Source organism: Phyllobates terribilis, unplaced genomic scaffold (genome assembly GCF_046119375.1).
Source record: "Phyllobates terribilis strain yellow unplaced genomic scaffold, ASM4611937v1 Scaffold_13__5_contigs__length_258822181, whole genome shotgun sequence".
Classification (NCBI taxonomy): domain Eukaryota; kingdom Metazoa; phylum Chordata; class Amphibia; order Anura; family Dendrobatidae; genus Phyllobates; species Phyllobates terribilis.
This window is the reverse complement of record NW_027362773.1, coordinates 140223258-140237447: the sequence shown is the minus strand read 5'-3', so window position 1 is coordinate 140237447 and position 14190 is coordinate 140223258. Positions and strand designations below refer to the sequence as shown.

The following is a 14190-nucleotide window of genomic DNA, read 5'->3' as shown; positions in this document are numbered from 1 at the left end:
TTTTAATTGACAAAATGTTCTTTGCAAACCTATTGGGGTCACAAAAGTTCCCAGAAGGTTTAAGGCAATGCGCAGGACTCTCTTCCAGCGTTCACGGAATACTGACCTTGTTACTGGAACAAGGGTCCTGCGAATGTATTCACTCATCTCTAGTTGTTCCAAAAACTTTACATTATCCAATGAATAGGGGGTATCTTGCTAATCGCTGGGAGACTGACTACTGGGACCCCCAGTGATCCTGAGGATAGGGCTCCAGAACTCTGAGAATAGGGGGTCTTCAGCCCTGTCCTGGATGAAGTAAAGGTGCACCATGTGCAATCTCCACATTGTCTACAGTTAGGTCCATATATATTTGGACAGAGACAACATTTTTCTAATTTTGGTTCTAGACATTACCACAATGAATTTTAAACAAAACAATTCAGATGCAGTTGAAGTTCAGACTTTCAGCTTTCATTTGAGGCTATCCACATTAAAATTGGATGAAGGGTTTAGGAGTTTCAAATATATATGGACCTAACTGTATGTGTATTTCCGTTTGTCCCATACACAACTATAGCAACTTTTTTAAAGTTTAGGACAAAATAGTCATATTGCAGATTTTGTTTGTGTAATTTTTTGTAGATCTGTAGGGATGCATTTACTGGCAGCCTGTTGGTACTGTTAATTGTTTTCCTCATGCTAATACTGTGTCCTTTTTATGTCATTTGTAGGATTCGCATTGTTCATTTTATTCTTTACAAAATAAAAATTAAATCAGGAGGTAAGTGAAAATATAATCTGTGGAACAACCTACCTTAGGAGCTGGCTACAGCTGGAACAGTCGATGGTTTCAAAAATGGCTTAGCTCCATTTTTTAGAAGAAAATGACAAATACTTATGTAATTGTATAAAATCCTTGTATTGAAAGTTGATTGACAATCTGGATCAAGAGGGAAAAATGTGCTCTTTTAGGGTCGACTGGATTAAGCATTACGGTTTGCAGGGGTTCACGCTCTAGGGTCTTAGATACACCTGGCACAGGGTTTTATATCAAAACAACATGTAATTTATTGTCCATCATAAACTTTACAGCTTCAAAATGAAGACAGCCTTCCTTCAGCCTCAATGGATCACATACACAGTCCTCTTCTTCAGGCAGAATGAAACAACATTAATGTAGCAGCCTCACCAACCTCGGTATTCCCAGCAGCAGCTCACACTTGTATTAAACATGTTCACCAAACAAACACCTCTCGGTTTGGTTCCAGTACACCTCTCTTTGAAGAGCAAACTAACCATGCCTTTCTCCAGTCTCAACACACTCCTCACTGCTGAGCTAACCCGGCTGCTGTTAATAGGCCTGTAAACGCCGGACTGTAACAAATTGTATGGTCTATTTTCTCCTGTTACTCTTGTGAAAATGCAAAATTTGGGGCTAAATCAACATTTTTGTGGGAAAAAGTAACATTTTTCATTTTTTCTTTCCACATTGCTTTCATTCCTGCGAAGCACCTGAAGGGTTAATAAACTTCTCGAATGTGATTTTGAGTACTTTGAGGGGTGCGGTTTTTAAAATCGTGTCACTTTTGGGTATTTTCTATCATATAGGCCCCTCAAAGTCACTTCAAACGGGATGTGGTCCCTAGACAAATGGTTTTGTAAATTTTGTTGGAGAAATTGCTGATAAACTTTTAACTCTTCTAATTTCCTAACAACAAAAACTAATATGTTTCAAAAATGATGGTGATGTAAAGTAGACAAATGGGAAATGTTATTTATTAACTATTTTGTGTAATATAACTAGTTTAAGGGAATAAAAAATAAAAGTTGAAAAATTGCAAAATTTTCACCAAAATTCTGATATTTTCACAAATAAACACAAAAAATATTGACCTAAATTTGCCACTAACGTAAAGTACAACGTGTCACACACACATACACACACACACACACACACACACACACACACGCAAAAAAATTCTCAGAATCGCTGGAATACGTTGAAGCGTTCCAGAGTTATTACCCCATAAAGTGAGAATGGTCAGAATTGTAAAATTTGGCCTGGTCAGGAAGATGAAAACAGGCTGGGGGGTGAAAGGGTTAATGGCTAATAATTACCAATATTGGCATATTTTATGTCAATCTAAAAAGGCACCGCCTTATTAAAACTGGAACATTTTTCAGGTAGGCAAAACATCTTTCTGTGTCCTCTTCAAGCAAAGGTTTCTTCTCTTTTCCCTCACTTCAGTTTATAAATTTGACCTTAGCAATGATTCCTGGGAGGCCACTTTTGGATGGATGGATTTGAAATGTCCAAAACTGGTGTAAACACAATAATCAATGTAAATAATAAGTTATTACAGTGCACAAAAGAAACACATGTACTATCAAATTCAGCTCTAGTACATCTGTACCATAAATGTTCTCCAAAATTTAGGTGCAAAATCAACCTAAACATACAAAATATAGATGTTACTGTTAGTGATGAGCGAGCACTAAAATGCTCGGGTACTCGTTGCTCGGGTCGAGCAAATTGGAATACTCGGGAGCTCGACCCGAGCAACAAGCCCAATGTAAGTCTATGGGAAACTCGAGCATTTTTCAGGCGGCTCCCCCCGGTGGTCTGCTGAGGGCCTAACAATTGCCCAAATCCATGGGAACAGTGCTCAAATGACATGGGAACAGCATGGGGAAGACACCTGGAAGCATCTCTGACTCCCAGATCACTGCTGTCAGCAACGTTGTCAGAGTATTACGCCACTTTTACTGACTCACAATAAAACATACAAAAACGAAACCAAAATGGATTTTCCTGGGAAATATGTTAAGGAACATCCTTTCCATGATAATGACTTGTATATAAGGCAAAATAAATAACCAAAAACAAAAATACTCCTCCACACCTTGGGCTATGTTCACACATAGCGTTTTTGATGCATTTTTGCACTTTTGTATTGCTTTCAACCAAGACAAATGCATTCACCAGGAAATGTCATTTTAACATTTTACAACCTTATCTGGCCATGTGGTGTGTGACACATCATCAGACACATGCATACAGTGCCGAAAAGACATGAGAACAGCATGGGGAAGACCCCTGGATGCATCTCTGACTCCCAGGTCACTGCCTAAAAGTGTGCCCATCATAAGTGATCCTTGGCGCATGCGAAGATTCCTCCCGCCATGCACCTGTCGTTGCAGACTTGCAACAATCACCGTCCACGTCCTTGTCCCACTGCAGCGTTCAGTTGTCCCTACCCCATTGCTTGGAATGCAAGCGCAAGTATGCAGCCAGCCACCCACCCACCCACAGGCTGCAATACTATGCTGGAAAATTTTTGACAGCTGCTTGCACTTGAAATGTGGCCTTTTAGGCTCGTGGAGGCGGAAGCTTTTCACAACCTCATGCCGGCGGCGGCCGGGTGTCCATACTCGGTCCCCAGCCGCCACTATAATTCCAGGTATCGCCTCCGTCTTCCACAAGCTCGGGTCCCACAAAATTACCCGTGCCCTCCCCAGTGCACTTACTGGGAAGGACAGCCTAACTACAAACACGTGGACAGGTGAATGTGGGAAACCGTATCTACCCTGGGTGTCATTTCTCCCTGGAAGTCCTGTAATTGAGCTTGTTGCAGAAGCAATGGCAGCCCGTCCAACATCAACTCGCACTTGTCGGTGGTGCTTTGACACACACACACATCTTTCTTTGCGTATTTAATTTCTTGAATACAGAGTTGGACAATGGCCTGATCTGTAATGCAGTTTGAGAAATAACATGCATAAGCATGGCCGATCCACATTAAAAAAGCAGCCATAGAGTGTCCGGGAACCTTCGCCCACACTTTTCTTAGCCAGGGCTGCTTTTCAGCAGGGTTGGACGGGCCCACCAGAGAACCGGAGACTCCTCCGGCGGGCCCTGGCTTCTCCTTCAGGAGAGTTCATAGTGCCGAGGTGAGGCCATGATGATGATAGAGGCCACCATCTGCTTAGTTTTCTGTTACTTGGAATGCAAGTGCAAGTATGCAGCCACCCACCCACCCACAGGCCGCAACACTAAACTGCCAGATTTCTGGGCAGCTCTTTGCATTTGAAATATGGTCTTTTAAGCTCGTGAAGGCGGAAGCTTTTCACAACCTCATGCCGTCGGCGGCCGGGTGTCCATACCCGGTCCCCAGCCGCCACTATATTTCCCGGTATCGCCTCCGCCTTCCACAAGCACGGGTCCCACAACATTACCCGTGCCCTCCCCAGTGCACTTACTGGGAAGGACCGCCTAACCACAAACACATGGACAGGTGAATGTGGCCAGGGACGGTACGGAGCCAGTCCACAACTTTTTTTGCTGAGAGTTGTATTTAGCTCGGTGAAAGGACTGGCATAGAGGGAAACCGTATCTACCCTGCGTGTCATTTCTCCCAGGAAGTCCTCTAAAGCTGCTTGCACTTGAAATGTGGCCTGAACATTACTGCTGGTACTTTTCTGTGGGAATTTGCTTGCCTCCTACCTGCCTGGAATATTTCCAGCAAACTATGGTACTACGCCATGGTATTAGCACTGCCCCCAGTACCAGTAGCGAAGCCATCCCCAATTTCCTTCTCAGGAATTTTATTTGGTAGACTGAGTGGCGGCCCAAATACATTTTCTCACAAAGGAGCTGAAGATAGAGTGGCAGTAGGTGCAAGTTTCTCCAGCCTATTAGATATTAGAGAGTGAACGGCAGCACATTGGATCAGTGGTTAGCACTGAAGCCTTGCAGCGCTGGGATCCTGGGTTCAAATCCCAGCAAGGACAACATCTGCAAGGACTTTATATGTTCTCCCCGTGTTTGCGTGGGTTTCCACCTCAGTAGAAAAGCAGCCATAGAGAGTCTGGGAACCTTCCCACACACTTCTTAGCCAGGACTGCTTCTCGGCAGGGTTGGACGGTCCCACCAGAGAATCCTCTGGTGTGCCTTGGCTTCTACCTCAGGAGAGTTCATGATAGCGCTAACTTTGCAGCTGCTATGGGGCTCTTGAGCGGGTGAGAAGGTTAGCCCTCAAAATCAAATCCTCTGGTGGGCACAATGTTTTTCAATCTGAAACAGCTTCTCAGTGGGAGTTCTATTTCACCACAGCCATATTCTTTAGCTCGGTGAAAGGACTGGCATAGAGGGAAACCGTGTCTACCCCGGCTGTCATTTCTCCGTCACCAGGTAGGTAAGTAGTTTGATCAGCAAACTGGTGTGAATGGCTTCACTGACACATTGAAGGAAATTTTTAATGGAGGCCAGAAATGGCAGTATTTTCTGACAACGTATATGTGATCCGTGTGACGGAGAAAACACAGTTTTAAATAGCTGGATTTCTAGCGCTCTAATATGGAAAGGACCTGGCTGTATTCTGCAGTGCCAACAAGCAAATGGTGCAGGAAAAAATGGTGTTCTCTGGATTGCTTTTTAAGCAAATAATGAGGATTAAGATCCAAAGAAAACCATTCCTGGCCCCTGAGACCTGGGCCTTTGTATAGAAATATCTAACAGCAGCAGAATTGGAATGGAGCCTCTTGTGCTATATGCACTGCAGTCTGCTATATACACTGCCTGCCTATATACACTGCCTGACTGATATCTCTGCAGATGGATTAGTCCTCAGAAGGACTGTTTGTTAAGATGGATATGTGTAATGTACGGTTTTTCTCCCTACACTACCTAATACACGATTAAATCTCTCCCTGACACAGCAGCAGCCGCTCTCCCTACACTGTCTGATCCGGAGTGACTATGACGAGCATGGCGGTGCCAGGTCTGATATACACCTGATGACGCTGTGCGGCCAGCCAATCTCGGTAATGCCCACAACCAACATGGCTACGGCATTACAGTGCATGGCAGGCAATCCCTGCATATTCATTGGCTCTCTAAAGAGCGCCAAACATGCAGGGAGGGGACCCGAGTTCCCGCCTGAGCAACCTGGAAATACTCAGCGAGCGCCGAGCATCTCGAGCAGTGAGACACTTGGGCGAGCACCGAGCAGTAGCGAGCATGCTCGCTCATCACTAGTTACTGTACATCTAGTCCAGTGTTATAAATCTTGCATTAATATTGGATTTGCTTAATGGAGTGACTATAAATCATTGAATCATTAACATGTTGATAAAATGGTCAATCTCTGACAATTTAGTGTCTTGAAAATAAATATAGTTTTCACTAGAAAATATACATTATATTTCAAATAGCATGTAAATGAGGCTGTCACGCTGGGATCGGAAGACCTGCGGCCGGTCCATTAATTGAGGTCCACTCTCTGACTGATTTGCAGGGACGCCTGAATGAGACTTCAGTTTTACAGTTTCACCCGTTTCCCTCTATGATGCCAGGTTCACATCACAAATGCACTGTAATAAATGCATAATGCTTTTTATTATGAATGCTTCCTATATCAATGGCTCCACTGATCGGGATGTCTTTCTGTTTTTTAGAGACCTTGGATGATTTAATAAAAGTTGGAGCTTTTGAAACCACGTTCCCATTACACGCTGTGAGTATATGTGTTTTTTTATGTTTTAGAATTGTTTTTATTTATTCTTAATTTTATAAATTATATAAAATAAATTAATAATATAACTTTGTAACAGAGAGTTAAAAAAAAACTCAACAAAGACTTGCAAAGAGCCAGCACTGATACCACTCTTGTAAGTCATACCACTCCCGCCCACAGGGGCAAGATAACCTGATTAGTGGGCCAATCAGTCCAGGGAAAACAATGCCCAACGATGAGTCACCCACTAATTATCACTGGCCAACTGATAAAAATGATTTTATGATGTTAGACTAAGCAATAAACCACCAAAAGAGACTTGTTTGAAAGTATAAAGGGCTGAATAAAGACATAAGGGCGGTTTGGAGAAACTTGGGAAGGTGACAGGTTCCTTTTTAAGAAGAATGTTTAATAAATGGATCCTCTGGTCTACCCATAGTTATTTTATGGGCATAGGGGTCAAATCAAACTGTGACTGTAAACTGTATATGATTATTGTCATTGACAGCAAAATCCTTTGACTTTGACAACTAATAATTTAGAAATCATGTCAGTCTCATTAGCTCAGTCCCTTGGATGTGTAACACCCCTTTAAGCCACCTCAGAGGGCAGGGTGTCCGGTAGTTCTCATCTCAGTATGGCACAGTGCCTCCACCGAATCTTGCTGGGAGCTCTATGGGAGTGCAGGACGGTCGTCTTCTTCTGCCAGGGGTCGACTCTGGAAACCCTCCATCCGCACTCACAAGAGATTAAAATAACCCAATAGGTTTATTATACAGCGGTTAAAGTTGTAAAAGGGAGGAGGCATAATAAGGAAAAGCTAACAAAGGATATCACACAAATGCAACAGATAGGTGACACTCTCAAAGGTAAAGGATGTGCTTTGCAGCAGGTCTGGATGTTGTGATTGCACATTGTGTGATAGCTGAATTCCCCAATTCTACCTACGTGCTGGTCCACAGTTAAGAATGACCATTTCCCTTTAAGTAACAGCAAACACAGTCCTAATTAATAACACTTAACCCACAAATGGCTGCAGCAATGCAAGCCAAAGTTAGGCTAAGTGCCCACGATGCAGAAATGCTGCATATTTTTTTCCGCTTCTCCCTGGCAGGTAAAACGCATGCGGATTTTACATGAGTTTTTCCTGCCAGGTAGAAGCGTTTGTCAAGCGTTTTTGTATGCATTTGTGCATGCGGGTTATCAAGCACTTTTCCAAGCGATTTTAGCATCACTTGGAAAGTGCTTGACAACTTGGTTACACTATTTAAATCCATGCAACCGGCATGGATTTATATAGTGTGACCAAGTAATAGTTAAAAAAAAAAAAAGAATAAGAATGGTAAAAAATAAAGATTATACTCACCTTCCGATGGCCCCCGGTGTTTTCTCCGCTACGTCCGGTCTGTTGTACGTCTCGCAGTGGTGTGAAAGGACCTGCGATGACGTCATTTAGTCATATGACGGGTCACGCGACCGCCGACGTCAGCGGTCGTGTGACCTGTCACATGACTAAATGACGTCACCGTAGGTCCTTTCACACCACTGGAACCCATACAACAGACCGGACGCATCGCTGAGGAGACTGGGGGGCCATCGGCAGGTAAGTAATCTTTATTTTTTTATTGTAAATTCTTTTTTTTAACAGGTTTTATGGTACCTGGGTCTGGAGGAGAGTCTCCTCTTTTCCAGACCCAGGTACCATCCGCGCATTGAACCGTATGATATCTGCACAGGCACATGTGCCCATGCGGATATTATGCGATTCAATGCAAGTCAATAGCGGCAATTACACTGCGTGTCCACAAAATTAGTGGACATGCTGCGTATTTTTCCGCAATGATAATCCGCAGCGGAAATTTCCGCAGCATGTGCACAGCACATGCGGATTATCATTGGGGACCATGGGGCATGTATTACCAAGCGTTTTTAAGTGTTTACACTGCGGAAATTCCACGGCAAAAACGCTTGAAAAACACATAGTGGGCACGCAGCCTAAGGGCCCCGATTGCCGTGGATGATGATGCGCTTTCAGGAACCATTGGTACACTTAACTCAATGAGAGAAAAATGCCCTTCCCGGATGGTACTCTTATAAACTGTGGAACCACAAGCCCCAACAACACTCCCTTAGCAATAGCTCTGTTATAAACTCCTCAACAGTGGAACCACAAGTCCCAGCACAAGCTATTCACTCCTCAATGTCTCAGGTCTGGAGTTGCACAAGGATCCAGCTTGGGGCTGCAGGGTCCAGATGCCTGGGACACAGAGAATGTATTGCAGCATCCTTCTACAGATTAGGCCAGGCGGCGGTGGACATCTAGTAACCTGGCTGGTCTGCAGATGTGCTTCAGCTCCAGGAATGTCTTCTCCTCCCACACATTGAGCTGCTGGGCTGTCAGCACTCACTCTGTGCCTCTTTTCTCTGCTCTCCTGTGTCAGTGTCTCCCCAGTCTGCAATGGAGGATCACATGTCCTTGTGACTAGATAGCTCGTCCCTACTTCTCCAACTTGCTCAGCTTCTCCTACTACTGCTCCTCATACAGGATGTAAAGAGGAGCAAAGTCTGCTGGGAATTGAAGTCCAGAGCAGTTGAATTGTAATCCCAGTGTTACACATGCAATCTAATAGACAGTAGACTACACTATATGCTTTTAGAGTGGTAGAGGACCCTATTATCTACTTGGCTCCTATTCATCTACACAAGTTACACATATGGTGTATCTGCCACTTAGGTTCCCTTTAAAGAGGTTGTCTGGGATATTTTACAATGTGCACATGGTCTTCGGCACGGACATACTGTATAAGACCAGCCACAGCTGCATTCAAAGTTGCGCTATCATGTGCAGTATACTCAACCACATGCAGGGATGGATAAGTGCACAAATTTGCAGGTAACACCTCAATGTTACAGCAAATTCATGTACAGCCATATTTAGGCTCACCTGGTGAGGTGGATTCTCTAAGCCTCAAGTCCGGGTGGACACATGGACCCTGGACGTTGGTGCAGCAAGCGGAAAAGCAAGGACTTGGCACACTCAGAAATTTCAGGAGCAGCAGGACGGATTAATTGGAACACAGCAGAGATGGAAGGAAGTTAAAGCACAGTGTATACAGATGGTGGAGCACACAAAGCAGAAGTCTAGAGTCTCAAACTTAAAACACAGGTGTGTGTCCTAATGGGTCTTAAATAGGATTAGGGCGATGACGTCACTGAGCCATGCTGGGAAACCTGAAAACCTAATGTGGAGCACAGCAAAGGGCAGCAGACCAAGGTGAAGGAAGCAAAGCCCGGGATACCCGAGACAGGTGTATAATAAGTCGCCCAGTGGGAACCTAGCCTTATAGAAAATGTACTACAATTCAAAAAATACATAAACCCTGATTCATGCTGGTCATTCAGACACAGTTGTATAGATCCAGATCCCAATAATCTTGATTTTGAAACCACATTTAGAATTTCTATAGAAATGTAAAGTCGCCTCCAGGACTTGTTCAGACGAACGTATAATATGGACAATTGTTGCCCGAGTAAAAATCTCACACCACATTGAATAATATGATTCAATAGGGTTGTTCAGATGAGGTTTTTTTTTCCACACAGACTGAGTTTCCATGTGAAAAAGATCACAGCATGCCCTATTCTATTCTGTACATTGGATGAGAATCCCCTATAAAATTGTATGGGTGCCAAGGTAGTAGGTAATCCAGCACATATGAATAGATAAAATTAATGTTTATTCCAAAATTGTTAGAAACCTCTTCTTCAGTGTATAGTTCATAAAAAGATTAGGCAAAAGATCAATAAGACATGAGTTATTACGCATTTTGAAACTTTAAACTCCTTGGTTCATAGTCATAAGACTTTCTTTGTGAAAAAAGATTTACGGTATTCTCTTCTGTGTATCGGATGAGAATTACCAATTCAAGTCTATGGGTGCGCAAAAAAGCAATTGGACCCCATACGGATCATCTGTGTAGCATCCAATTTGTAAAAATACATTGCCTTTATTAAAGTAGGAAATTAGATTTGATAATGTACCTTTTAAATATTGATGTCTGAAAACCTGTGTCTCATGGATGACAATATGAATGAAAATCGATCGAGTTTTCTGGATGAAATTCAGACGATTTTTCATAGCCTCGTCTGACTCTGGCCTAAGGCCGTGTAGTTGGTGTTTTACAGGACCTGCAAGCCCTTGTTACTTTCTTTTTAATGGCGTGCTTGTATGAGACTTTCTAATGGGAGGGATTAGACGGGAGATTGCCGTAGGTCCATTAAAGGATCATTCACCTCAAAGTACAGGTTGGATAATAACAAGCAGGGGGTAATAATAATTACAGACATTTATTCAATTTGTTCATTAGAGTAATGATTGTGTGGGAAGATATTTTACTATAAGACGATGTGGTGTGTCTATGAATTGCATAGATCTGGGAAGTTTTGGGGTTTAAGGGTTTCTCCAGCTTCATTTTAATAACGTTTATTAATTTTAGGTTAGTATTTCTATTTTCTTCCAGCCTGCTTTGCTCAATCCGAGGAGATTAACTTCTCTTCTGTACATAGACTATTCCTGGGGAAACATTTCAATCATGTGAAACTGGTGTTCAGCTTACCTGTAATTTGGGCTCCATCTTATCTAAAGGGTGTCTTTCTGTCCTTGGTTGAGAGAGCTGACCCTTTGTTATGCACACTCCTTGGGCAAAATCCTCCTTTCTATATCTACACACGGTAAGTGGCCAGCTGGTCTGGAGTGTGCAATTTGTTGGAAAAAAACTTTTCTCTATCTTGCAGCCAATGAAACTTTTTTTTTTTTTACAAATTTGGTAACAAGAATATCAAAAAAAGAATAGAACCTATGTGACTAATTTAGGCTGGAAGGGTGGATCAATGGACGCATGGATAACAAAATAGATAGAAAGATGATTAGACACAGGCTTGTCTATTCTCAAAGGGGTTATATGTTTAGGTCAATCTTTAACCGTCAGCGTTCCCCTGGCGCAACCTATTCTATTAAATTAGAATTACCTAACATGTTATATAAAATGTTTTATAAATTGGGCAACCCCTTTTATAGAGCACCTGCCAACTCTTGTATTCTCTATATATTAAAAAAAAAAATATTCTGAATTTTGTTCCTTTCATATTCCTCCAAAAAGGAATAAATTGACAACGAAGTGTTAAAATTCTCCTTTTCAAAGGGTCATGTACCAACATATTCTGGTACCCTGAACAGTTTACTGACTTGCCGCCAGCTGGTAGCACGAAAGATGCTCCAGAATTATTACAAAAGACATGTGAGGAGTCGTAATTTGTCCTCTTTAACCTCCCTCTGTATTAAAGTGTATCGTTTTATTTTTCTCTATTTTACAGCTGGAAGAAACAACTGGTAAAAATCTAAAGGAAAAGTGGGCAAGATGGCGGGATGTCATTTACAAGCAGCCAGTGCCACAGATCAGGTAATTTGAGGGTGTTCTGTATTATCTTCCCATCCTCATTGTAGTCTCCCAAACACAAATATTACATATGAGAAATACATTGCTTACTCCATTCTCCTAGCATGTAAACTATCCAAAATATATATAATAATCCTGCCTGCTCCACTAACAGCCTGTCTCCCTGGTATCCCTTGCCCACCAAAATAATAATGTGCTAAAGTTTTAGACAGTTGTGGAAAAAGGCTGCAAAGTAGAATGCTCTCAAAAATAGGGGTGTTAATAGTTTATTTTTATTAATTAACAAAATAGAAAGTGAAAGAACAAAAGAAAAATTTAAATCAATATTTGCTGTGACCGTCCTTTGCCACATCAAAGCATCAGTTCTTCTAGGCACTTGTCTCTTGCACGCAGTTTTTGAAGGCTCTCGGCAGGGAGGTTGTTCCAAACATCTTGGAGAACTAACCACAGATCTTCTGTGGATGCCTCTAATGCAAATCCTTTTGTCTCTTCATGTAATCCCAGACAGACTCAATGATGCGGAGGTCAGGGCTCTGTGGGGGGCCATATCCAAAACTCTTTATTCTTTTTTACACTGTGGACAGTTCTTATTGAACTTGGCTGTATGTTTGGGATCGTTGTCCTGATACAAAATAAATTTGGAACCGATCAGAATGGCACAGATGCTGAAGTGGAGGATTTGTGTTTTTTATTTAAAGAAAGGAATGCAGTATTTTAAGAAAGGGTTGTCCAAGTAGTGACCAACCTTTTTAGTTCTTATAGTGATTTTGTCCTGATGAAGTCTGAAAACCTTGAAACGCGTGGCCAAAATAAACCGCATCCATACCTCATCTTTGTCTATGAATGTACTTTGGACCTTTGGGTTCTGAATCACAACATTCCTAATTCAATTGCATTGCAACCCTTTTAACGAGGCACAGTGATAACACGCAAAATATCGCCACGAGCACTTTGTGTTCCAATGTATGGCGCCACTGTACAAGTTGATAATAATGTTGCAATACAAGATCCATTTTTCTTTCCTATTTGATTCATATTTAAACCATCAGAAAAAAAATGTCTCCATAGTAAATCAGACACACTTTTATGATCACTGTATTATGGCTCCATATAACTTAAACATTGCCTAGAGCTGCAATATAGCCATGTGCATTATGAATTTTGCCATCATTTCTCAAAAATAAAGAACATGTGGACACGTATCATCTACAACCTTGCTTTGTTTTTATAGTCTTTGTTTCTCATGCCATGTTGATTAAAGTGTAACCTGTTCTTTTGCAGAGAGTATTTTGGAGAGAAGGTGGCGCTATATTTTGCATGGCTTGGGTGGTACACCCTCATGCTGGGTCCTGCAGCTGTAATCGGACTAGCAGTCTTTTTTTATGGGTTTGTGCATTTCAATTCCAGCAAAATCAGGTAAGACTCACTAACTTTTGTTTTATGTTTGTGTCGATCTATAGTCTTAGCAATGTCTGTGAAGGCATAAAGGTGCATCTCATTAAATTAGAATATCATCAAAAACTTCATTTCAGTTCTTCAATACAAAGAGTGAAACTCTTCGTCCCAGTCCCAGTGTGCTGTAGGGTGTGGGGTGCATCACACTCACTTGTAGGGCGCAGGTCTCCGCTGCCTCCAGGCTTTCGTCCTCAGGAGCCACCACACACACTGCATGGGACACCAGGTTCTTTGCAACGGTCAAACTTTTACTAAACAGTCCAAGTTCATCAGATGGATACAGGTGGGATAGGGTACAGCAATTCAGACTTCCTTCCTCCTTAGTACAACTCCTTTTCTGTTCTGCCACACGTTCATTCTGGACTACCCCCAAGCTCACTAACTCCATCAGGCTCAGGGATTTGATGTCCACTCCGGCAGTGCATCCGGGACCGTCCACCTGCCCCCTGTGTAACTCTACGTCCACCAAACTCGTGATGTCAGAAAACCAGGCTTTCTCCATGGTACCTGGCCCGAGCCCTAGGTTCCAGACGTTGTTGGAATGTCCACCAGGGATCTCCATTTGGCCACCCCTTGCCATGCACGTTTGGTCCATGCTGCACCTAGCAACGATCGTGATTGTTGTGATGAAGAAGTTGTATACTTCGAAACGCTTTGACGAATAAACCACTTACATTTGCATTGGCATCCATCATCCTTTCTTCTACAGCAGTGCAGAATTAACCCATTTGTTTTTCCATTACTTATGCACTAATGTTAGAGGAATTCTTGTACCTGTGCAT

General features: G+C 42.4%; 1 protein-coding gene across 2 annotated transcripts in view; it reads left to right on the top strand.

The window, feature by feature from the left end:
- The window catches only part of ANO9 (anoctamin 9), a 76434-nt gene that overhangs the window by 39914 nt on the left and 22330 nt on the right, over window positions 1-14190 (top strand). For both annotated transcript variants that reach the window (XM_073658737.1, XM_073658736.1), the window contains exons 5-8: window positions 714-763; window positions 6439-6497; window positions 11871-11956; window positions 13235-13369. In XM_073658737.1, the coding sequence (XP_073514838.1) occupies window positions 714-763; window positions 6439-6497; window positions 11871-11956; window positions 13235-13369 (330 nt within the window). The remainder of the gene's footprint in view (window positions 1-713; window positions 764-6438; window positions 6498-11870; window positions 11957-13234; window positions 13370-14190) is intronic.